The sequence below is a fragment of the Amphiura filiformis genome, chromosome 6 (assembly GCF_039555335.1).
Source record: "Amphiura filiformis chromosome 6, Afil_fr2py, whole genome shotgun sequence".
NCBI classification, from domain to species: domain Eukaryota; kingdom Metazoa; phylum Echinodermata; class Ophiuroidea; order Amphilepidida; family Amphiuridae; genus Amphiura; species Amphiura filiformis.
Genome location: NC_092633.1, coordinates 27856286 through 27881392, shown reverse-complemented (window position 1 = coordinate 27881392; position 25107 = coordinate 27856286). Strand labels below are relative to the sequence as shown.

The following is a 25107-nucleotide window of genomic DNA, read 5'->3' as shown; positions in this document are numbered from 1 at the left end:
AGATATCTAATTAATATTTTGCAATGAGTGCAATATTTCTGTGGAGGTTTCCTTCAGACAATGCTGTTTTCCTTGGAATATTACACTAAATGATATATTATTCAGGTTATCTTATTAATTTAGTGCTTTTTGTCTTGATCAAAATTAATGAGTGCAATATTCAGCTATATTTTGGGACCAAATCGGTGTCTATTTCTAGGAGAATCAAAAGGTTAATTTCCTTCAGACAATGCTGTTTTACTTGGAATCAGTAGTATTCAGATTCAGAATGCCATTATATGATTATAATAAGTATATTATCAGTTCGGATTTTAAAAAATCAGTTTGCTTTTCATGAGGAAGAGTCATAATATGAACTGTAGTATTTTCATTACATCTCTACTGGCATTATATTCCCGATTATACTTCAAATTGACTTATTGACTTCTAAGTCTATAAAATTCATGACTTTTCTGCGGTTTGGAGAAAACGCACTGTTGAATCTTCCATGGATTATCGATGGTTATACTATTTAGGTCAGTGGGACATGCCCAATCGACCACGTCTTTAGTTTCAATCATCCATAGCATTCATTATAAGTCATAATCGATGTATAGACATTTTCGCCCATCGATTAATCAAATTTGATGTTGATGATGACAATGATGAGGGGCTCTAAAATTTCAAGGAAATTCCCAGTTTGCGCAGGCTGATCAAAATAGGAAATTCGGCTGTTTGAGCAGCTGTGCAAACCAGACTAGATTTCGTCCAAATGCGCAGTTTCAATGAGAAGGTGCACAAAATCGGGAAACTGAAAATAATGAGCATGCTCAAAATCGAGAAATCACTCAAATGAGCATGCTCAAACGGCGCATCTTTTCCGGATAGGGGCTCACATAATGGATAGCTGATGGGTTTAAATTAGAGCGATTATTGTAGGCTATAGATGTTGACCTTTAGGACTTCAAAAAGCATAATTATACACCTCTACACTCTCGTATAGAAGTTTCACATGGTCGGTTTTTTTTTATAATACTAGAACTTAGTTGGTAAAATCAGTTTGAACTTGACATTTAGGGTTTTCTTCATAGGCTATGTGTATAGTATTAGCTAGTATTCCACGTCTTCATATCATAATACTACGGACGGACACTCTGTGATTAGTATTATGATGATATATTCTGAAAGTGTATGTATAGCTGGGAGGAAAAGCCGACGATCAATTGAAAATTTTGATCTTTCATATTGAAGATATATGGATTTTTTTCCCAAAAGACCTCATTTTTGTTTGGTGTTTTGGGAAAAAAAAATCCATATCTTCAATACGAAAGCTCAAAATTTTCAATTGACCGTCGGCTTGTCATCCCACCTACATACACTTTTGTATGTATAAATCATCAGATTTATAAAGTTTACTTCGAGTACTGTTAAATATCAAAATATCAATTTTTAATCATTTGCCATAAAATGTGTATTGCGAATTTCAAAAAATCAAAATTATTTGATATCAGAAGGACATTCTTCGTATTAAGAATGTAATTCGATATGTCTGATGTGCTCTAATGTCCCACAATAAATACTGTCCAAACGTTCATACCCCATCCCTCAAATTTTCAGAAAAAAAAACACGTTGAAATTTAAATTGCGATCAAAAGACAATGAGGTGACTCGGTGTGTGTCGGTTTTCAATTTGTCCAAAGAGCAAATGCAATAATTTAATCATAGATCATATGATTTAATGATCAGCACCTTGAAATGACTATCAAGACAACTCTCGTCTACTGAAGATAGCAATGCTCTGATAATTTTGTACTGATGAATGGGCTTAATGATGTTTAATTATTAATTCAGAAAAAACATGTTGAAATTTAAAATTGTGATCAAAAGGCAATGAGGTGACTCGGTGTGTGTCGGTTTTCAATTTGTCCAAAGAGCAAATGCAATAATTTAATCATAGATCATATGATTTAATGATCAGCAGCACCTTGAAATGACTATCAAGACAACTCTCGTCTACTGAAGATAGCAATGCTCAGATAATTTGGTACTGATGAATGGGCTTAATGATGTTTAATTATTAATTCAGAAATAACACGTTGAAATTTAAATTATGATCAAAAGACAATAAGGTGACTCGGTGTGTGTCGGTTTTCAATTTGTCCAAAGAGCAAATGCAATAATTTAATCATAGATCATATGATTTAATGATCAACACCTTGAAATGACTATCAAGACAACTCTCGTCTACTGAAGATAGCAATGCTCTGATAATTTGGTACTGATGAATGGGCTTAATGATGTTTAATTATTAATTCAGAAAAAACACGTTGAAATTTAAATTGTGATCAAAAGACAATGAGGTGACTCGGTGTGTGTCGGTTTTCTATTTGTCCAAAGAGCAAATGCAATAATTTAATCATACATCATATGATTTAATGATCAACACCTTGAAATGACTATCAAGACAACTCTCGTCTACTGAAGATAGCAAGCAACATCAACACAACAAATTAATTAACTTGATTTATCCTAAAGAGTAGTACCACCGATAAAATTTCCTCGTTGGGTGCTCTGTTTAATACAAGGTGTATTACATAATAATCAGGGATGTGAGAGTTCCTCTTTTCAGTTGATTTCCTCTTTTTTTGTTGCCAAAATTTACGCATTTTCTTTTATTTTCAGCCCATATTTGACATTTTTACCCTGATTTTACGCTGTTTTTCAGCGTTTTTTTGTAATTTTCCTCTTTTTTGGTCTGTGGCCTCTCACACCCCTGAATATTACCATGGACCACAGGACCATGCTATAAATGGTATACCAGTGTCAAGTAATTAAGTAATGTGAGATTCATGACATTGTAATTAAATGCTGATGATCATGATGTTGTAACCATGGTAACAAGTAGTGGGAAATCTCCGCCATTCCCTTTCTTGATAACGCGATATTTATAGGCCTTATTTGTCTGTACGTGTAATAAAGTGCTTCTGAACCTTTGCACGAGGCAGTTTGTGGAAGATGAATAACTCGCGACTGATGAGAGAAGTAAAGCCCCAAGCACGGGTCTGAGTTCAATTCAAGTATATTAGCAGACATGACATATATGCGGTGATAAAGAAAAGAGGCAAATTAAAATTGCATGGATTCTAAAATAGAATATATATATACAATCTTTCACTTTTGATAAAGACTCGCAATCCCAGTGGCAACACGAGCTTTACAATATCACTTTTAATATATCAGTGCACGTCGATGAAGAGTATAGTTGAGCAAGAGGGGCATATATGGCATACGCTCCTGATTAGGTCGCGATTAGGTCGGAAGGGTATTGCTATGGCGTTTCAAATCGAAGGAATCGGAGAGTAATATCCCCGCAGTGAAAGTCTGAATGATTTTGTATTCACTATTCATTTCTCGTATTCTTGGAACTATTGCATGGTGTTTTCATTGATTCATTGTTACATACAGACAGGGAAAGGGTTAAAATATTCCCGTAAGGATATTTGTATCATACAAAATTCAACGACAAAAGTACATCTATACACTCTTATCATTCTTTATTGTGTAAATCTTTAAAAAAAAAAAAAATTATTACATTTTTTTTTCAAATTTTCGGCGACTTTGGAGAACCACTGGACCTACCGTATTGTCTGTAATAAACACTCCCCCTCTGATAAACGCCCCTCCAATTTTAAAATTGACAAAAATGCAAACATTTCCATGCCATATTGTTTGACTTTGAGTAAGCTTAAAACTTGCATCAGTCATGTCATTGACGATCACTAAATGCAATTGCATGGACAAAACCTACTACGACTCAAACTTCCATCCATTTCATTGCCGAATTATTGTAGAATTTCACCAGATTATTGCTTGATGATGTACTTACAGGTGTAAATTTGTTGTATTTACCACGAAAATATCATTAACACGCTGTTCTGTGGGCGCCGCCATTATTAGGTACTTGTGTAAATCCCACCTTTCTACAGGATAAGGAGTACCATCGGGAAATTTAACCCGATTTTAAAGGGTTTTTTTTCACTTTTTTCAATTCATTTCCAATAAAAGGGGCCCCTTTTGGAAAAATACAACGCCTCTGGGGCGTTTATTACACACAATACGGTAGGTCCAGTCGAAAAAAACTTTCGAAAACTTTACTGCATTTTACGGTCTGTTAAACGTGAAACGTGTAAACGTAGACACCCTTAGTACAGTCTGTACACATTTGCACTCTTTCGCATCTGAAGCCATGCAACGGAAACGTTTCACCGGAACGATATTTTGAAAAATACCCGCAATTAACTCCTAATGATAATATGACAAATAAAAAATGATCATGATTTTCTCGTGGCATGGGGATTTTCAGGGTTTAACTTGCTGTTTTTGATTGGTCGAGGAGTCCTTAATTTAGGGCCCTATGTGATCAGATCACACTCCAAACTACTGACTTGTTCTTCTACATGTTCAATGTCCTTGTATATGCTTTTAGTCAGTAGAACTCCCTTTTTATTGAGTTACATTGTAGCCCCTCAGCCTCCTTTGCCATGCCAATCCTTGCTCTTCGATCTCTGTTCGAGGTCCTCTCATCCTGTAAGCGGAATAGGTGTCCGAATTACTCCACCTGCTCCACCTGCCGTACGTTTATCTTGATACCTTCATAATTCGGACTTCTTCATTAATTCTCATATCAAATAATTGATCTTTCATTCAAGCTGTCCACGCATTCTTTAATTTCTTTATCCAACAGATGACTTGGTGACTTATCATCACCATCATCTAAACATATTGAGAAGGATACCGGTGACAGTAGACATCCTTGACGCACTCCTCACCCAACTTGTTTCAAACTCCCATCTGCAACTCTCACCTCGGCCACTTGTCCCGTATATCATGCATGTATATAGTTGGCTGACCAATATTTTGTCTATCTTTTCCGTTCTAGGTGCATCACAGTACAGCTCTGGTCGAAGTCTTCTTTCTGCCGAGGGTGGTCCTAATGGTTCAAAAGAACACCAACTTCCCGTGTATGAGAGATGCGACTTCGAGGAGGATCACTACCCATATGCATGGGTTGTTTTATATGCCATCATAGTACTCTGGTTCTTCATTGGTAAGATAAACTCAAAAAATCCTTCCTCACACAATCTAAAACGTATGATATGAGACAATTTAAGCAAAAATAAACGAGATTTAAAAAAATCCTTTGGTTATGATGCTGATTTTAATCAAGTTAAAACTTGTTATAAATTCATCGTCACCCACATCATATTGTGTGCTAAGTGAAAACACGAAGGATGTAATGTGAAAACCATTTATTTCATGATTTATCAAAACAATTACTTCTTTCCACTTTCCTCACCCGAAAAAAACAACGTTCAATTCTTAATTTGACACAGAAAATCTTTCCCTATAATTTGTTTTAACGCCCATCAGCGCATGCATCCTGTCATGCACGATGATTGATAATGCAATGACGATTAGAATATAATCAGTCTGATGATAGCTTCTTCATGGCCATTCATGTAAATTCGTTTCTGATTTAATTTTGACTAATGTTACATCACCAAGATATGATGTCGATTTATAATTCAATGAATTTATGAGGATGTTGACATTGCACTGGCTTCATCTTTATATATTTTTCAGCACTTGCCATCATCTGCGATGATTTCTTTGTACCATCATTGGAAGTCATCTCGGAGGAACTCGACCTTTCCGAAGATGTTGCAGGTGCTACTTTCATGGCAGCCGGGTCTTCAGCTCCAGAGCTCTTCACCTCCATCGCCGGAGTGGCGTTTCAGAGTGACGTTGGTGTCGGTACTATTGTCGGTTCGGCGGTCTTCAATATTAACATCATCATTGCACTTACAGCCGCCCTGGCAGGCCAGGTACGATTTTTTTTGTGTGTGGCACAAGTGAAAGGATAAGAAAGTTTATAGACAGTGCACAAGCTTGTTTTTATGTAAGCTTAAAATTAATCCAAGAATTTAAACTTCTCATCTAAGAGTGTGCCAGGTACATTAATGCAAGATTAATTAAGTATTATTCTAAACTCAACCAATAAAGTATCGAAACGATTATAGATGGTTAGATATATCGGAAACTGAAATATATAGCAAAAACTTCTTTAATGTATATAAAGCGCAGCTTTCTCCTGCGCATTTTGATACCTCTTTTGTTGCTCTACGATATCATTTGGTTGAGTTATGGGCGCTTGAAGGGCATCAAGTCAGATTTTGAAAGTTGCACTTAGCTCCTATTCAAGCCAAATGCTTTCGTCGTGTACACACAAAAAAAAAAAAAAATCAAGACAAAGGACACCGATGTGCTCTGTTTACTTAACCATGAACTTTACTTTATTTTACTCCTTCGACTTCCAACTTCAATACTTGCTACCCTTTACTTATCTCTGACTTATCTCATGAACTCTTTCTGCTGACATCTCAATACTTGGTGTGCCCACCATCACTGTCTATCACTGCCTGGATTCGTCGTCGAACGCATTAGGCTTGAATAGTGCAACTTTCAAAATCCGACTTGAAGCCACTCAAGCGCCCATAACTCAACCAAATGCTACCGTAGAGCAACAAAAGAGGTATCAAAATGCGCAGGAGAAAACTGCGCTTTATATACATTTAATACGTTTTTGCAATATATTTCAGTTACCGATATATCTGACCATCTGCAATCGTTTCGATACTTTATTGGTTGAGTTTATTTCAGTCTCCTAAAGAGCTAATGCAGTCAATTTCAAAACGTAATTTGATAGACTTATCTATGTTTTATTTTTCATTTGCATAGGTGCTGGTTCTAGACCCTCGGCCGCTGATACGGGACAGTCTTTTCTATGCTCTCTCTATCGCATGTTTCATCGGGTTTGCTTGGGACGGCATGTTTGAGATCTGGGAAGCCATTATAATGCTAGTGCTCTATGCCGTTTACATCATCCTCATGAAATTCAACACACAGATTATGAACATGACATGGTGAGCTTCGCTTCAACAAACTTTTTCTTGCTTTTGTTTCCTTTCTTCTATTATTGTGCCATTGTCTTCTTAATAAGCCAAATCGGCATTGGAAGTTTGCAATGCATTGTAGGACAGTTTTTGCAGTTTTAGGACACTTTGTCCTTTGACCTTTCAGAAAATTCAGAAATATTGGGTTTTTGTACGTACAAAATATAATCTAAAATGTTTTACAATATTTAAAACAAATATAAAAAATATTAGTGTTCTATAAATTAATTATTTGGTATTTTTAATGATCAAAATTGTGACAATAATAAGAAAATTAATAATAATTACGTAAATTTTCCCGATATGTCAGAGGTCAAAGTGTCCCAAAACTGCTCTCAAAAACCGGAAGTTAGAATGGCGATTGGGCTTATTCGTCGTTGTCTAAATGTTTTCTTCCATTCCCCCGACGCCCTTCCTCAGTCTGCAGTCTCCCCATTTGGAGTATGAATTTTGTAGGTTCTTAGTCAGTTTTTGTAATGAAAATCCGTACTTCACACATGGACGTGGCAGCGTTATTCATCATGTTCATGTACAAGAAAACCCTTTTATACAGCAAAGTTCACATACAGCTCGATACTCAACGTTATGCACGGAAAATGAAGTTGAAGATATAGGAAGAAAATTGGGAATGATAAATAATCACTAAATCAATAAGCCCAATCGCCATTGTGACTTCCGGTTTTTGAGAGCACTTTTAGGACACTTTGACCTCTGACATTTCGGGAAAATTACTCTAATTATTATTTATTTTTTATTATTCTAATAATGTTACAATTAAAAATATTTAAATAATTAATTTATATAATAAATATATTTTTCGGATTTGTTTTTATTCAAGTAAAACTTTTTTGATTATATTTTGTATGTACGAAAAAACAATATTTGTGAAAGGTCAAAGGACAAAGTGTCCTAAAAATGCAAAAACTGTCCCACAATGCATTGCAAACTTCTAATGCCGATTTGGCTTATTGACTGACTCCATGACTTCTGTTAATTTTGATGCTAATATGTTGCTATGGTTGCAAGCCAGATGTGACCTTATAATTGAAGATAATTAGGGGTTAAAAAAAAGAAGATGCATATTTAATTAATTTCATTTATCATGATTATGGCAATCAATCCTGTCTGGAGCGGTTCGTTTTCCAAATAAAAATGGCTGAAAGATCCATTGCAACTCGCACCTTTATTCCATTAATTTAGTCTTCATAAAATAAATGAAATAAACAGATTTAAGAACCCGGTCCTTTACACGTGAATGCAAATTTCATGATATGGTATTAAATATTTAAATTGGGGTCATAAGACTCTTGCAGATCAATTACAGTAAAAGTCATTTACAAAGAATGTACTATTATATGTATCTATAGTTCATTCTCTCTGTCTCCTCTCCCTCTCTCTCTCTTCTTTCCCAATGCTCTCTCTCTCTCCTTTGTACTAAATAATAACTCTTTTAATTTGTAAGCAGGGCAATTGCGAAGCATAAAATTTAGTTAATTACCATTTAGTTTTTGTGTGTGGTTTTTTAACAGTTGTAAGCCCACAGACGTAGGACCTGTGCCTCTGGATGAGGAAGCCAGCGTCGATGGGGATGAAGGTTCGCATCCTGTCGTGGCCAAAAAGGTTGGAGAAAGCAGCAGTACGCTGGGATCTTTTTCAAACGTGGGTCCACCACAAAAACTACCGCCCATTTCATCGCAAACAGGACCCAGCATGGTGAGTTGATTAAATTGCATGAGTTTTCATCTTTCAAGCGATGTTGCAGGGAAGAAGAATCGTGATGTTAAACAATTGTCTGTGCTTTAGTTAATGTTGTGTGACATTTTTGGAGTAATGAAATGACCCGATTTCCTCTGCACCATGTTCACATTATGAGTAAATTTGCTTCTTGAAAAATCGGGTCCTTCTTTTTTCTGTATAGAACCCAGAAATGTCAAGAGCCTATAGTGCCCTTATTCCGCACGTTAATTAGTTTACGTTTGGCGTGAAATTTAATCGTAATTCATGTACTATTGAATTAAAATTTTATGATCCCTTCCCGACGACAGATTGAGTCGAGATAACGCTCTCCCCAGAACGAATGGGGGAGAGTAATAATATTATATATTGCATGCCGAATCGCGCATCAGTTTGAAGCCACATATTTCACCACTTTTTTTCTAGCATGTTACATGTCAACTACTAGAAAAACATTACAGTGGGCTTCAAGAAGCATCATTACAAAACAGTTATTACGTTTCAGCAGTTTTGTTGTAAGAGGCAGCCAATAAATAATTTATATACGCATTGTATGAACATAGTTGCATGCACGTTTGGCCATCTCACGTTTCAATCTATAGTACTATTTTATATAGGGCCTCATATAGGCCTAAAGATTCCTGTCATCTGATTGGTTGAAAATGCAGTCATTGAATTAACTATGCCCGCAAAATGAACTATGGACCGGTCCATGGAAATGAACTATGGACCGGTCACGTGCGTCACGATCAAACTGCGCGTTTTTCCCAGCGTAAATGATATTACGCACGCGTTAATGTTTTCACGTGCTATAATTACGCAGAAAGCGCAGATTGTAATCTGTGTGCCGTTCGCATTGAAACTATTAATTTCTCTTCCCAAAATCGATGCTTTTAACCAAACAGATGACAAGAATCTTAAGATTTGGTATATAAAACAAATATTGACTGCTTTTTATTCGGGGCATGGTTAAAATTATAGGCCCGCTGTGATCTCAAAACCATGACTAGTCATGGTTTTGAGATCACAGCGGGCCTATAATTTTAACCATGCCCCTCATAGCAGTCAATATTTGTATAATATCATGAGCCAATGTGGACTCAATGTCAATGGCGAAGTTCACCAACCTCCATTCGATAATTGTATCTAACAATTTGACCTCAAGTTGTGCATGTGGAGTTTGAGTTTTTCACATTCAAAATCATTTAATATGTATGATTGATGATTTGTGTCCTGAAATATATATATATAACCACGCTAGAGGAGATTGATGTGCATACGACTATAGGATTATGTAACATATATTGCTGAAAATGACACATATAAGGCAACCCTCGTACCAACTCCGTTGTTATTATTATCAGTATACATTATGGTATTATATTTAGTTGACATACTGACTGTACCACCTCTCTGTGGAAGATGTTCATGTTATCAGATATGTGACAAACATATATTGTTTGTTTGTTTGTTTGTTTGTTTGTTTAAACGGTTGCTCCGTGTGGAGTTAACCAATAAGTGTAACATTTGTGCGAAAACAAAGATTGATATGCAATGGCTTGGCATCTTTATCCTGACTTAACCCTATCAATTTCCTGATTTTTTTTTTCAATCTTGTTTTCCATTATTTGAACAGCAGCTAACAAGGAAGGAGTCTCTAGGTGTCCCAGGCGCCAGCGGCGATCCTCACCAAAAACACGTTTTTCATCATGTTAAACACGGCGAACTTTCACATCACTTTGTAAGTGTACATTATTTATTCAACAGAAGAAACAAAAACATGAATACTTTATTATGTCCACGCCAGAAATAATACAGCGTGCTCAATATTTCAATAGACTATGTTCATATCAATAATGCTCACATTTTCCTTATTGGTTTTCAGAGATTTTCACATTTTGAGAATGTATGCATTTGGGGTTGGTTGTTTATAATAACAACGGTATTTCATCCGCAGAGTAAAAACGTTTACTGTGCTCGGCACTGTTATATAAACATTTTGTGCGCGTTTTGTGTCGTATGTTTTTCATTTATTTCAAAAATTATGATTCAAAAGTATGAGTAATATCAACATATCTACATGCAGTATAACAATCAGTTGTCCACGCAACCAAATTTTTTAATATAAAGCACATAGAATTTATAATTTCAATTCTGCATTTTATTATTATTCATACATGTATTATTTTATTTTATTTTGCATACGGTTATAAATCACTCGTAATAGGCTTAGATTATGTATGTGGCATAGAATTTTATGTCGAATTCTGTATATAAAAATATCGTGTGTGTGCTATCACTTTCTGTGTATAGTCTCGCCATAATAGTGTATCCCATCATCACCATCACGACCACGAGCATGGAGTATGGTATCTGTTCGTTGTCAAGGGTCATCCTACCAAAGCGCAGGTAAGTTAGTTTGCTGGAATCAAGGTGTTGCCAAAAATCAGATGCAGAAATTTGGCAATACAATTTCAGCAAAAGTGTTAAGGTGTCACAACTGTTAGAGCTTAAAAAAGAGCTGCTTTTAAAACTTTCGTTCTGCGACGCGAGAAACAACAGCTAGCTATCTCTAACAGTTTGACACATTTTAAAAATAAAAGTAAGAAATATAAGTATTAATACAATTTGTTTTTGTTTTTTTAAATCACTTCCTACCACAACCTATCCTTTTATAATCATGATCATTGTCTCCTAATTTATCTTGTATCCTGTGTTTGCATGTATTCCTTTTCAACTTAAATGTTATTCCACTCATTTGTTCATTCTAAACCCTAACTCATCGTGTCTCTACAATTCTAACGGGGTTCCAAATGTCCGGTCAAAAACATGTTCATTTTGTTCCAAAATATAATTTTGAAAAACCTTTCAAAAATAGACACATTCTCAGGTAGATCTCCGGAGAGATTTAGATAACTGCAGTGAAACGGGTAGTGTACGGCCTCCGACTGGTGGTCGAAAGAGTAGACCAGCTTCGGCGGCCAGCAATAGAAGTAAAATGGGCAATAATAATTTGGCTAACGGGCACACCAATGTTGCCGTAGTGGGTAACGGAAATGTACCAAATAGTAATCATTCCATTCAATCGGGCGAAGTGCAAAGAAACGGTGTACTTCACAAAAATAGTTCAATTAAAACATGCAAAGACGTAGAGTTAGGCGATCTAGAGAGCCTCGGGGGCGACAGCTACGGTAGTCAAACTCGACTCCACCCGCCCAATAATAACTCGGATTTTGATTCGGGAATTCACAGTGCTCTAGGTCCTACCCCTGTCCAATCTTTTCATCCTTCTTCCACTGACCCTTCTAATTCCTCTGCCTCTAAGAAACACGGCACAGATGGAGATCAAGATGGCAAGCATGTAGATGAAGACAAGGATGAGGTATGTGATCAATTAAAATAACTTGTAAAGATGGCAAATCAAGGCAGATAATTTTAAAATGTAGCAAGTTCAGTGATGATTCGTTTGCTATATATAGGCCTACTATAAAATTTAAACAATTTATTCCGTTTCGTATTAATATTCTTTCTATAGTTGATACGTTAAATGTAGTACATTCACACTTTTTTGTTACCATGGTTACAGGAAGACGAACCGACTTTGAGGCCATGTTGGTGCATGCCAGCCATAAATATGTATTACCCTGAAAATGACATCATGGGTGAAACCTGTGGCTGCTTCCGGTTGTTCCTCAAATGGCTCTTATTCATCATCAGCTATCCGTTTGTCTGTATGTTCACCTGGACCATCCCGAACTGTGGCAATCCAAAGTACCGGTAAGTTGATGGCGCAAGGGTAAAAATGGTCGCCAGATGTATTGGCAGGTCTTTTTGGCTAATATGTCTTTCATCATTTCAGGAGCATCTGCCAATACCTGGAGTTTTTGATGATGTTTTCCTTCAGACTTGTTCCACAAGCAATGTGTACCTCAATATCTGAAAATCATAATTATACACGGAGTAGGCCTATGCTACACTCAAATTCAATCGAACGCCCCCCGGCCCCTCCCCACCCAAAGAAAAGGTTCTAAGATAAAATTTATAGATGGGTTGACTTCAATGCCTGGTAGTATAACTCCTGCCACATCACAATAAGTCTATTGAACAGTGTAGTGGTTGCGTGGGGTTCACTCAAGCATATCGATATACCAGTCCCATGTCTTTGTTGATAAACATTGAGGTCAACTCATCTATATTTTAAAATGGATCTTTTTTCTGGACAAGATGAATGTACGTAGGTGGACGGTAGGTCCTACATGCACACCCTCATCTACAGATCACCTATGCTCCTACATGATATAACGTTATATATAATATATATTGACTTCTGTGCGTCTATAAAACTGGATACCATGAGGATGAACTCTCCTTTTTGTCAAATTCTATGCACGCACAAAGGTTGTAGACTGAGAGATGCATGGAAGAATATGGAGATACCAGTTTCATTATATAGCAAATTGCAGACATGTGTAAGCCCAGAGAAAAGGACGATGACACAATCGGAAGCATGTATAATTAGAATCGCAGTATACATATAGCCCGACTAAAACACCTGCTGCTATCTCTTGTTGTTATTTACGTTCACAGGAAGTACTATGTCGCATCTTTTGGCCTGTCCGTGCTATGGATTGCTGCCTTGAGTTTTGCCATGGTTACCTTAGTCATCCGTGCGGGCTGTCTCCTTAAAGTTGACCACTACGTCATGGGTCTTGTGATCGTCGCTATTGGCACAAGTGTACCGGTGAGTTTCCTGCAATGCGATTGAATTGAGAATGACTTTGTAAATAAAATATTCTTTCATTGTATTTGTATGCGAGTTGAATTGCAAATGTAGGCTAATGATTCGTGATACCTTTTAACATGAAGTAGAAATGAAATGTTCCATCTGCATTCTTTTCCCGTTGTTGTTTTCTTACTGACGGACGCAATGAATACCTTCTTGCATGTTGTGTACCGCCAATTTGTAATGGCATGTTACATGCACAAAGGTCAGTTTTGCGTCCGGATGTTTTTTGAACTATGAGTCGTAGCATGCAAGTTTATGCTTTAGACTTACCGAAACTCAAAACTTGTCATTTATTTCTGCAACGATTCGAGGGCACATTTCTTAATTACAGAGAACAGTATGCAGCTGGTTTGTTTTTAAAAGTTAGAAGACAATGTTGCTACGTCGGCACGCATAGTAGGTGATAAAAGTGGTTTGTTTTTAGATGCAGGCTTGCATCCCACCCCAGCCTGCACAGTGCAAATATAGTGGTGTATTCGATATGTTTTGTTAACGGACCAATAACCGAAAAGAATGACAACATTTTGTTTTCGATTTGTACATACAGGATGCACTGAGTTCTATTTTGGTTGCTCGTGATGGTTATGGAGACATGGCCGTGTCGAACGCTCTTGGATCCAACGTATTCGACATCGATCTTGGTCTAGGCTTGCCATATGCTATCAGTATTGCCATCAGAGGCGGCGCACCCATGATGCTCCTCAACGAGGCAGAAATGGTAAGAAGACAAACAACTAGACATTCTCTTGATAACATGTCAGAAAATATGACTGGGTTTGACGTATTTTAAGGACTTGCACAGTCTTGAAGGTGTAGAATTTCAAGCCCAGTGTTTACTACTAGGGTACCTGCAGGTAATATGGGACCATTAAGGGATCTAAAATGAGCGTTTATTGCGTTTCGACAGTATTTTTTGTGGGACATGAGAGCACCTCAGACCTATCGAATTGCATTCTGAATACGAAGAATGTCTTTGTGATATCAAATAATTTTCATTTTTGAAAATCACAATATAATACAAATTTTACGACAAATTATAAAAATTTGATATTTTTCAAATTTTTGATATATAACAGTCCTCGAAGTAAATTATATAAATCTAATGACATATTCTTAAAGTGTATGTGGCAGGGAGGAAAAGCCGACAGTCAATTGAAAATTTTGACCTTTCATATTGAAGATATGGATTTTTTTCCCAAAAGACCTAATTTTTTTGGTGTTTTGGGAAAAAAAATCCATATCTTTAATATTAAAAGTCAAACTTTTCAATTAATCGTAGGCTTTTCATCCCACCTACATACACTTTAAGTATAAATCATCAGATTTATAAAGTTTACTTCAAGTACTGTTAAATATCAAAATATCAATTTTAATGATTTGCCATAAAATGTGTATTAAATTGCAATTTCAAAAATCAAAATTATTTGATATCGAATGACATTCTTCGTATTGAGAATGCAATTCGATATGTCTGATGTGCTCTAATGTCCCACAATAAATACTGTCCAAACGTTCATACCCCAGCCCTTAAGGACGTTTAGCTTATGTGCATAAAAACTATAGAAGATATGCCCAAAAGAGATTGTTATGATGAACAACCTGTCCTTTAAGATTAATAAAACAGGCAATGTTATCTTGTTTTTATGTTTGTTTGGACGCTATGACGTCAAAATGACGTCATCGTCAAGTGTCCCATATTACCTGCATGTGCAGGTAATATGGGACACTGTGTTATCTCTATGGTGAAAATCAAAATGTTCAGAAAATCACTCTTTTGTTCTAAAAACATTTTTGTTACATGATTTTGAATGTTAAATGCAAATTTCAACATGAAAATTCAATTTTCTAAATAGTTTTGCTTTTCGCATTGACAATGCACACAATTTCCTATGTGTCCCATATTACCTGCACCCATTCAGTTGAAAATCAGAGAAAATAATCATTTATAAAAGGAAAGTGCCACTTTTCAGTGGAATTTTACCTGTTGATAAGCTTAACCCATCACCTAAAGATCATAAAAAGTGACAAATGCACCCTCAGTACCAGAGTATTTGGATACACAATCATAAAAGGTGGCGTCATTGATTTTATATCAGGCCAAAAAAACGACGTAAATTTTTGGGCAATTTCACTCTTTTTGGCATTGATTTCCAAGAGTTTGATACACAGACTCCAAAACTGCATTTCTAGAAGCACAATTGATGTCTCTAAACACATAACAAATCAACTTAAAGTGTGTACCTTCTCTAAGCTACTTTTTGTTAAAATGAAAACAGGTGTCCCATATTACCTGCTGTCCCATATTACCTGCAGCTACCCTACATCCTGGTGTCAGTTCTCAAAGTCTATACTGCAACTGCCCCACTAGGGAAGGGCGGCGGTGGTGGGTTGAGCGCTTTGGTCCCGAGAACCCTTCTTCTTCTGCTGCAGATACTGCTTTAACATCAAAAGGATTTTTCTGTTACACCATCTAAAATGATTTCTTCAAAGTCACAGCACTATTTTTAATTGAATCCTACTGTTCTGTTTTGCCATGTTTCTAATTTTACTCTTTATCTAATCGGTTGTAAAAACAACTAGACTTAGCTGTGGTCTAAGACCACGAACACAGCCGTGTTGTAACCCCCAATGACCTTTGACCCCAAAATATATGAAAACCCCATAGACATTGGCTAATGTCAATGCATGGGTGCACGTGGCATCACTTTGCTATGTTATTTGTGGCAGAAGGGGCATTTTGAAGGTTTTTCATCTCAGGTCGGAAGTGACCCCTTAATGACCTTTGACCCGAAATAAAAAATATACCACATATGAATTGGGTAACCACAATTCATGTGTGAACATACTAGATTACTGTCCTATGTTTTTCTTAGCAAATAAAAATTTTTGAAGGTTTTTCGTTTTATACCGTAAGTGACCCCTTAATGACCTTTGACCCCAAATCTGTGAGGACCCCATAGACACTGGGTAATAACAATTCATGTGTGCAAGTGGTGTCACTCTCCTACGTAATTTGTGGGAGAAGAAGCATTTTAAAGGTATTTCGTTTTATACCGGAAGGGGCCCCTAAATGACCTTTGACCCTAAATTAAAAAATACCACATATACACAGGGTAACTACAATTTATGTGTGAACATACCGTTACTGTCCTATGTTTTTCTTAGCAAATAAAAAAACTTGAAGTTTTTTCGTTTTATACCGGAAGTGACCCCTTAATGACCTTTGACCCCAAATCTGTGCGGACCCCATAGACACAAGATAATAACAATGCATGTGTGCAAGTGGTATCACTCTCCTACGTAATTTGTGAGAGAAGAAGCATTTTGAGTTGAAATCACGTTTTTGACCCCTATGACCCCTGCGTGACCTTTGACCCCACGAGTTTCATATGACATGGTCAATAATGGTTGTGACCAAGTTAGGTTAAAATCGGTGTAAGCATGTAAGTGCTAGAGCAAATGAAGTGGTCGGCAGAAGAAAGAAGAAGAAACGAGATCTGATTGCGTTCGCCTGCGACCGCGAGGATGCACAGCCAGCAGTGACAAATGAGTTATGACCCCGAATCTATGAGAACCGGAAGTGATCCCTTAATTACCTTTGACCCCGCAAAAATATTACATAGTGCTTAGGATGTCATAAGGAATATTCCTGGTGAATTTCAGCTTAATCGGAACTTATACATGGATTTTGATTTTTTTTTAAATTTATGATTGACCTTTTGACCCCCTTAATGACCTTTGACCTCAATGAAAAAAAACCACATGTACACCGACAAAATGCATTGTTCCAATTTTAAATAAAAAATTCTACTTTGTTTATTTGTCGAGATAAAAATTCTTAAAATTATTTAGCTAAAAACAGGAAGTGACCCCTTAATGACCTTTGAACCCCAAAATAAAAATACCATGCATACATCAGGTAACACTGATTCATGTATGATGATTATATTACTCTGGTCTGTTTACATTTTGAGATAAAAAAATTTTAAACTTTTTTGATAATTTTGGTTTTTGACCGGAAGTAACCCTTTAATGACCTTTGACCCCAAAACTGTAGGCATCCTAAACACCCTAGCTAGTAGCAATGCATATGTGCTAATGGCGACTCTCTGCTATGTAATTTGTAAAGACAGTGATTTTTTGAATATTTGTTTACAAATTTGTCAGACTTTTACCGGATGTGACCCCTTAATGACCTTTGATCCCAATTCTGTGAGGAACTTTTAGACACTGGCTATAGGTGATGCATGTGTGCAAGTGTCGTCATGGTGCTATGTAATATGTGGAAGGAGTAGCATTTTTAGTGAAAGTCACGGTTTTGGCCACTGACCGGAAGTGGATGACATTTGATCGGAAGTTGATCATGTGGCACCACCCAATAGTCCTAGTGACCAACTATGATCAACATGGCTGAAAGCATGTGGCTACGATGGCTGATTTAATGATGTTGACAGAAAGAAGAAGAAGAAAGAAGAAGAACTAGACTTAGCTGTGGTCTAAGACCACGAACACAGCCGTGTTTTGACCCCTAATGACCTTTAACCCCAAAATATATGACAATGCCCATAGACATTGGCTAATGTCAATGCATGGGTGCACGTGGCACAACTTTGCTATGTTATTTGTGGCAGAAGGGACATTTTGAAAGTTTTTCGTCTCAGACCGGAAGTGACCCCTTAAAGACATTTGACCCCAAATAAAAAAATACCACATATGAATTGGGTAACCACAATTCATGTGTGCACATACCGTCACTGTCCTATGTTTTTCTTAGCATATAAAATTTTTTGAAGGTTTTTCGTTTTATACCGGAAGTGACCCCTTAATGACCTTTGACCCCAAATCTGTGAGGACCCCATAAACACTGGGTAATAACAATTCATGTGTGCAAGTGGTGTCACTGTCCTACGTAATTTGTGGGAGAAGAAGCATTTTAAAGGTATTTCGTTTTATACCGGAAGTTGCCCTTAATGACCTTTGACACTAAATAAAAAAATACCACATATACACTACTCCTGGCTCTATGGGGGAGTTCGTGGCCATCTCTGTTGTACTCAGTCAACCATGATTTTATTGTTGTACAAGTCAAGGGCTTTCAGAAAAACTTGGGTGATCGATCTGAATTTGCCTAACTTTTTCTATAGAGGGCGTTTTTCAAAATGGCCGCCAAAATTATTACTTTTGACAATATCTCAGGTTCTGGAGTGCGTAGAGACACAATTTTGGTGTCTATACCTATGTTTTTACTACGAAGGAATCCAATAAGACCATTTCTGTAGAGGGCGCTTTTCAAAATGGCCGCCAAATTAACTATTTTTGACTATATCTTAGCTCCAGAGGCTTATAGAGATATGATTTTGGTGTCTATACATATGTTTTCAGGGTCAAGGAACCCGAAAAAACTAATAGAATATATTTAGAATATGAATCACTTTTCTTTTGAGGGCGCTTTTCAAAATGGCTGCCAAATTGACTAGTTTTGACTTTATCTCAGCTCTAGAGGTCATAGAGACCGGACGTTGGTGTCTAAACATATGTTTTCAGGGTCAAGGAACCCCCAAAAAACTGGTATAGACTAATAGAATATAATTCACTTTTTTATTGAGGGCGCCTTTCAAAATGGCCGCCAAATTGACTACTTTTACTTTATCTTAGCGTTAGAGGTTCATAGACCTGACGTTGGTGTCTAAACATATGTTTTTTAGGGTCAAGAAACCCCAAAATACTACTATATTAGACTTGGACGCAGTAGGGGTGGACAGCCATCCTGAAAAAACCTGCACAGATAATTTACTGGTGTCGACGGGAGTACCTCAGAGGCATGGCACCATCATGAATTATCATCTTCAGTCACTAACAAACAAGAAGGGCACGTTCAAGAGATGATGAAGTTCATTGAAAAGAGAGGGTCACCGTTCTCTGCAGAGTGCCCCACAGAGCTCCACAACATTGTCACCAAGCAGGTGATGACATCAGTAATCAGAAACGATGTACTAAATGCGTCTGGAAAAGGGAAGAACAAATATCAGGCTTTCCACAGTCAAGAGATAATCAAGAAATCTGTAAAACTAAGAGAGGGAATCTCAAAACAATGGCCTCAATCAAAGACAAACCCAAGAGAACAGTCCAGAAAGTCATCGCAGCCATGAATATGACTGACAAATCCATCGAAGTGGCTAGAGATAGAGGTCTTGGCACTGATGATCTTCTGACATATGATGTCGTACCTTCCCCATTGCTGTTTGGTGATGACGGTTTAATGGCCAAACCAGAAAAGAGCCAACTTGTTCGGGAATTAGAGGAAACCCTCAAGCCTGATGACTATTGCTACCGGCATAAAGATGATTCAACCTTCCTGATTGATGTCATGGCAGCAATCCGCAGAGTGCCTCTATCAGGACTTGCAAGTTTCTCTAATCTGCTCTCAAAGTTTGCAGAAACAACCTCTCTGTATCATCACCATGGCAGATGCGATTATATCTTTGACATTTACCATGACGACCCATCAGTGAAAGATACAGAGAGGTTGAGGAGATGCAGCACAACTCCAGTGGTACTGAGTTCAATGGTTTTCTACATGAGAATGGAAACCTTCTTCCTTTGACATCATGGAGATCATTGGAGCCATGTTGGAGTGTGGTGTGTCATTGCGGCAACTGTGCTCGTGTAACTTGTCCTTGCCGTGCAGCAATGGTAAAATGCAGTGTATTCTGCAAGTGTCAGAAGACAGATAGCTGTAGAAATCTCCACAACTGACCTGATAGACTATATATATGAGCTATTATTCCGGGATATTATTGAAGATAATCAAGTTCCTTACAAATCAAATGGTAAATTGGTACGGTTTTCTTTCAATCACAACCTAAGTTTAACTGCCTAATGCCTAATAATGACAGTTTTGGAGGCTCCTGAGAAACTCTGTCGACCAGACGAAACTGTCAGGTTAATAATCATGTGAGCTTAGGTCTGATTTGAATAGTATTATACCATATAAAATGCATTTTAAGCATGGACAAAACCATGTAGATGTTAAATACAAATGTAAGATATTCTTAATGCTCCCATTGGATACTATAAGACCTTACAAACAAAGGTATAGCCACCAAAACTATGACTCTTTGCTTATAAATAACAATGTTAATTTTTGGCGGCCATTTTGAAATTCAAAATGGTTGCCTCGAAGGAGGTGCCAGTGACTAAACAACTGGTCTTATTGGATTCCTTGGTAGTAAAAACATAGGTATAGACACCAAAATCGTGTCTCTACGCACTCCAGAACCTGAGATATTGTCAAAAGTAATAATTTTGGCGGCCATTTTGAAAAACGCCCTCTATAGAAAAAAAGTTAGGCAAATTCAGATCAATCACCCAAGTTTTTCTGAAAGCCCTTGACTTGTACAACAATAAAATCATGGTTGACTGAGTACAACAGAGATGGCCACGAACTCCCCCATAGAGCCTAGAGTACACAGGGTAACTACAATTTATATGTGAACATATCTTTACTGTCCTATGTTTTTCTTAGCAAATAAAAAAATTGAATTTTTTCGTTTTATACCGGAAGTGACCCCTTAATGACCTTTGACCCCAAATCTGTGAGGACCCCATAGACACTGGATAATAACAATGCATGTGTGCAAGTGCTGTCACGGTCCTACGTAATCTGTGAGAGAAGAAGCATTTTGAGTTGAAATCACGCTTTTGACCCCTTTGACCCCTGCGTGACCTTTGACCCCACTAGTTTCATATGGCATATAGGGGCATGGTCAATGATGGTTGTGACTAAGTTAGGTCAAAATCGGTGTAAGCATGTAAGTGCTAGAGCAAATGTAGTGGTCGGCAGAAAGAAGAAAGAAGAAAGAAAGAAAGAAGAAAGAACCTGTAAGAAAAAAGACACAGCCGTGACTAACGTCACGGCTGTGTAACGAGATCTGATTGCGTTCGCCTGCGACCGCGAGGATGCACAGCCAGCAGTGACAAATGAGTTATGACCCCGAATCTGTGAGAACAGGAAGTGATCCCTTAATTACCTTTGACCCCGCAAAAATATTACATAGTGCTTAGGATGTCATAAGGAATATTCCTGGTGAATTTCAGCTTAATCGGAACTTATACATGGATTTTGATTTTTTTTAAATTTATGATTGACCTTTTGACCCCCCTTAATGACCTTTGACCTCAATGAAAAAAAAACACATATACACCGACAAAATGTATTGTTCCAATTTTAACGTAATTTGTGGGAGAAGAAGCATTTTAAAGGTATTTCGTTTTATACCGGAAGTGGCCCCTTAATGAACTTTGACCCTAAATTAAATAATACCACATATACACAGGGTAACTACAATTTATGTGTGAACATACCGTTACTGTCCTATGTTTTTCTTAGCAAATAAAAAAATTTGAAGTTTTTTCGTTTTATACCTGAAGTGACCCCTTAATGACCTTTGACCCCAAATCTGTGAGGACCCCATAGACACAAGATAATAACAATGCATGTGTGCAAGTGGTGTCACTGTCCTACCTAATCTGTGAGAGAAGAAGCATTTTGAGTTGAAATCACGTTTTTGACCCCTATGACCTCTGCGTGACCTTTGACCCCACGAGTTTCATATGACATGTAGGGGCATGGTCAATGATAGTTGTGACCAAGTTAAGTCAAAATCGGTGTAAGCATGTAAGTGCTAGAGCAAATGTAGTGGTCGGCAGAAAGAAGAAGAAGAAGAAGAAAGAACCTGTAAGAAAAAAGACACAGCCGTGACTAACGTTACGGCTGTGTAAATAGAAAACATGTTTGCTGGAACTTTAAAGGTATAATAAACTGAAATCAGTAAAGGTTTGTACAAGTATAGGTTTGATTTCCTAGCTTACCGAAAAAGCTATAATAATGCATACTTTTAAAAATTGAATTTTGAAAGAGTAGGGGAGACCGGGGCGTGTCCGCCCTATTTTCTTCAATCTCGCCTAGAGAGGACAATTCTCATGTTAGAAGGCTATACTTTTTACATTTTTAAGCTGCATACTATAGCTAAATACTACCACATTTGTAAGGACATTGAGCTTTCAGTAACAGCAGGAAAAGGGAAAATAAAAATCACGATAACAGGGCGGACTTGCCCCGTGCTGGGGTAAGTCCGCCCCTATGGTGGGGTAAGTTCGCCCTGATAAAAAGAAAAGGTTATAATATTGCAAAACAATTATAAATTTAATGCAAACCTTTAGTAAAGGGTATATTGGGAACTCACTCTCTTCCAAAGAGTCTACTAAATTTATTGGAGGGTTATAATGTAAGCTAATAAATGTAGGGGTCCAAAATGAGCAAAACCTTTATTTTCAACTTCGGCATTTATGGTTTTAGGGCATAAACGGTGGTATGAGTAATACTGATACCACTTAACTTTTAAAAATATGCTTGCATGTAGCTTTACTCTTCAGTCTTAAAGGTATTATTATCAACATTTTGCATAATACGCCGATGGGGTGAACGGCCCCGGGAGTCCGCCTGGGGAATACACAGGGCGGACTTGCCCCTTCACATACAGGGCGGACTTGCCCCAACACTACTTTTTTTCTTTACCTCGTGTTATGCCTACTAAACACAATATGTCGATCTTTTAATTGCATGATATGTTGGGCAAAACGTTCACCTTCCAAATAAATATAAGAACGAAAACCATCTCTACAAGGTCTTGAGATTATTACAATATTACTAATTTCAAAAATGTAAACTTCCTTGACTCAAAAACGTTTTTTGACGATAATTTCTGTGGCGAGATGTGTCGGACTGTCTTGTTTTCTTGGGTACTTAGCTATGACGTGTGCCAGCTAATTACATCATCATTGTACTTTTCAAGCAGTCACGAGATCAGAAACATGGGGTGGGCGGACTTACCCCGAGGGCGGACTTGCCCCGGTCTCCCCTACTAATAATAATTAATATGTTAAGTTAATTACAAATTAGGCGTCGAATAAAAAAAAAACTGTTCTACGGGCGGGTGACCAGACTTTCCAAATAGGGTCGGTCGAAAAAGACTAGGCCTAATAACCCTAAAAAGTTATCGAAATCTTGATGTGATAATTTATTGCAAACATATTTTCTTCAGAAATTTGAAGTCAATTTCAAGCAATTCACATCAGCCAACGGATATTTATACTTTCATGCAGCTGTTTAAAAAAATCCATCAAATGCAAAATCTGGGTCGGTCGGTCCGTAGAACAGGTGTGTTTTTTCGCGTCGAAAAATAGCTGACAGCCACCCTTCACGTCACTCAAAATTTTTGACGCATTAACGCATTGGTTTCAAACTGTATTACATGTCTTTCTCGTTTTTGTTTTTCAGGCCATGCTTGAAAGTGGGGAGATGGTCATAACACCACACGCCAAATTCGGTTTCATCTTGCTGCTAATTCTCATCTTCACCTTGATCATCTTTTGCGCCGTACGATTCCGACTAAACAAAGTTGTAGGCGTCACATTTGTCTCCATGTACGTTCTATTCATAGTCTATGCATTCATCCAGGAGTTTGTGTGTAATTATGATTGCTAACGTATCGCTGCACTTTTTTCAAGGAATTTGAGTTTATTTCAATTTGGAGAATGCAAGTATAAATGGTTTAAGTAACGACTGATTGATGGACTGTTTTGGACGAACAATTTTGCCAATACTTGTTTCAACCAACTTTTACCCGATGTTATTTATTAAAAGCAAGTCTATACTGAACAAATTGGTAGTCTTCTTATCCAGTCGTCTTGTTACTATACTTACCCAAACGACATGCTGATTTTAAAGTTTCACATATCGGGATTTGCTGATTTTTTTATGGTCGTTTTCAATGATATATGCACAGAGAATTTTCCTAATCACAATGTCACTTTCACAGAGTTGTATACTCTGCAAACTCAGGATGGAGCAAAGACAGTTTTCGAAAACTTCGGTATTTTGTTGTCAATTTGAAGGAACTGGATGAATTTTAAAATGCTCTTGATGTGGATGTACATATTTGAAAACAGTTAAAGAGCATATTCATCGACAGCTGTGATTTTGTTTTGAAAGGCAGAGATGCATCTTCTTCGTTAATTTAATTTATATGGTTTTGGTGGACAGTAAACATGTAGTGAGCGCAATCAGGTGCGACTTTAAACGGGTTTGAATTGAGTGTTTGCAATTCTTGTTCTGCATAAATCACGAATATATACTTAGTGAGCAGCAATTAATTTATTATACAGAAAAAATTTGAGTTTTAAAAAAGCCATCAATATATTTTGTGTAATCTCATGTATTGTGAATTTTTAAGTTTGCTCTGAGGTAAAAAAATACTACAAATTAACAATTATTGTTGCTTCAACAACATCAACAACAAAAACCCTCACAAGACATTCTGACCATTTTCTGCACTTTCGCAATTGCCATGGCAATGTGAAAGACTCTTTATTACAATGAATTTCAGATTTTTTTGTTACTATTTTTTTTTTCAAACGGAAATAAATTCCTATCATTATTAACAAGTCAATGATTTTTGAATGTCCCACACCAGTCTCGTACGCTTGTCTGTTATATAGGCTAACAGTATTATATTTATTGAGAAAAGTATTTAA

At 37.0% G+C, this 25107-nt stretch overlaps 1 protein-coding gene across 5 annotated transcripts in view; it reads left to right on the top strand.

The window, feature by feature from the left end:
* The window catches only part of LOC140155216 (sodium/potassium/calcium exchanger 4-like), a 35780-nt gene extending 11261 nt beyond the window's left edge, over window positions 1-24519 (top strand). For 3 of the 5 annotated variants that reach the window (XM_072177962.1, XM_072177960.1, XM_072177964.1), the window contains exons 3-12: window positions 4919-5086; window positions 5623-5864; window positions 6778-6962; window positions 8522-8705; window positions 10363-10467; window positions 11605-12108; window positions 12313-12503; window positions 13314-13467; window positions 14060-14230; window positions 23852-24519. In XM_072177962.1, coding sequence (XP_072034063.1) covers window positions 4919-5086; window positions 5623-5864; window positions 6778-6962; window positions 8522-8705; window positions 10363-10467; window positions 11605-12108; window positions 12313-12503; window positions 13314-13467; window positions 14060-14230; window positions 23852-24058 — 2111 coding nt within the window. In that variant the 3' untranslated portion in view covers window positions 24059-24519. Of the gene's footprint in view, window positions 1-4918; window positions 5087-5622; window positions 5865-6777; window positions 6963-8521; window positions 8706-10362; window positions 10468-11039; window positions 11136-11604; window positions 12109-12312; window positions 12504-13313; window positions 13468-14059; window positions 14231-23851 lie in introns of all 5 variants that reach the window. The other 2 variants (XM_072177965.1, XM_072177961.1) reach the window with 2 other exon arrangements.
* The last annotated feature ends 588 nt before the right edge of the window (window positions 24520-25107 follow it).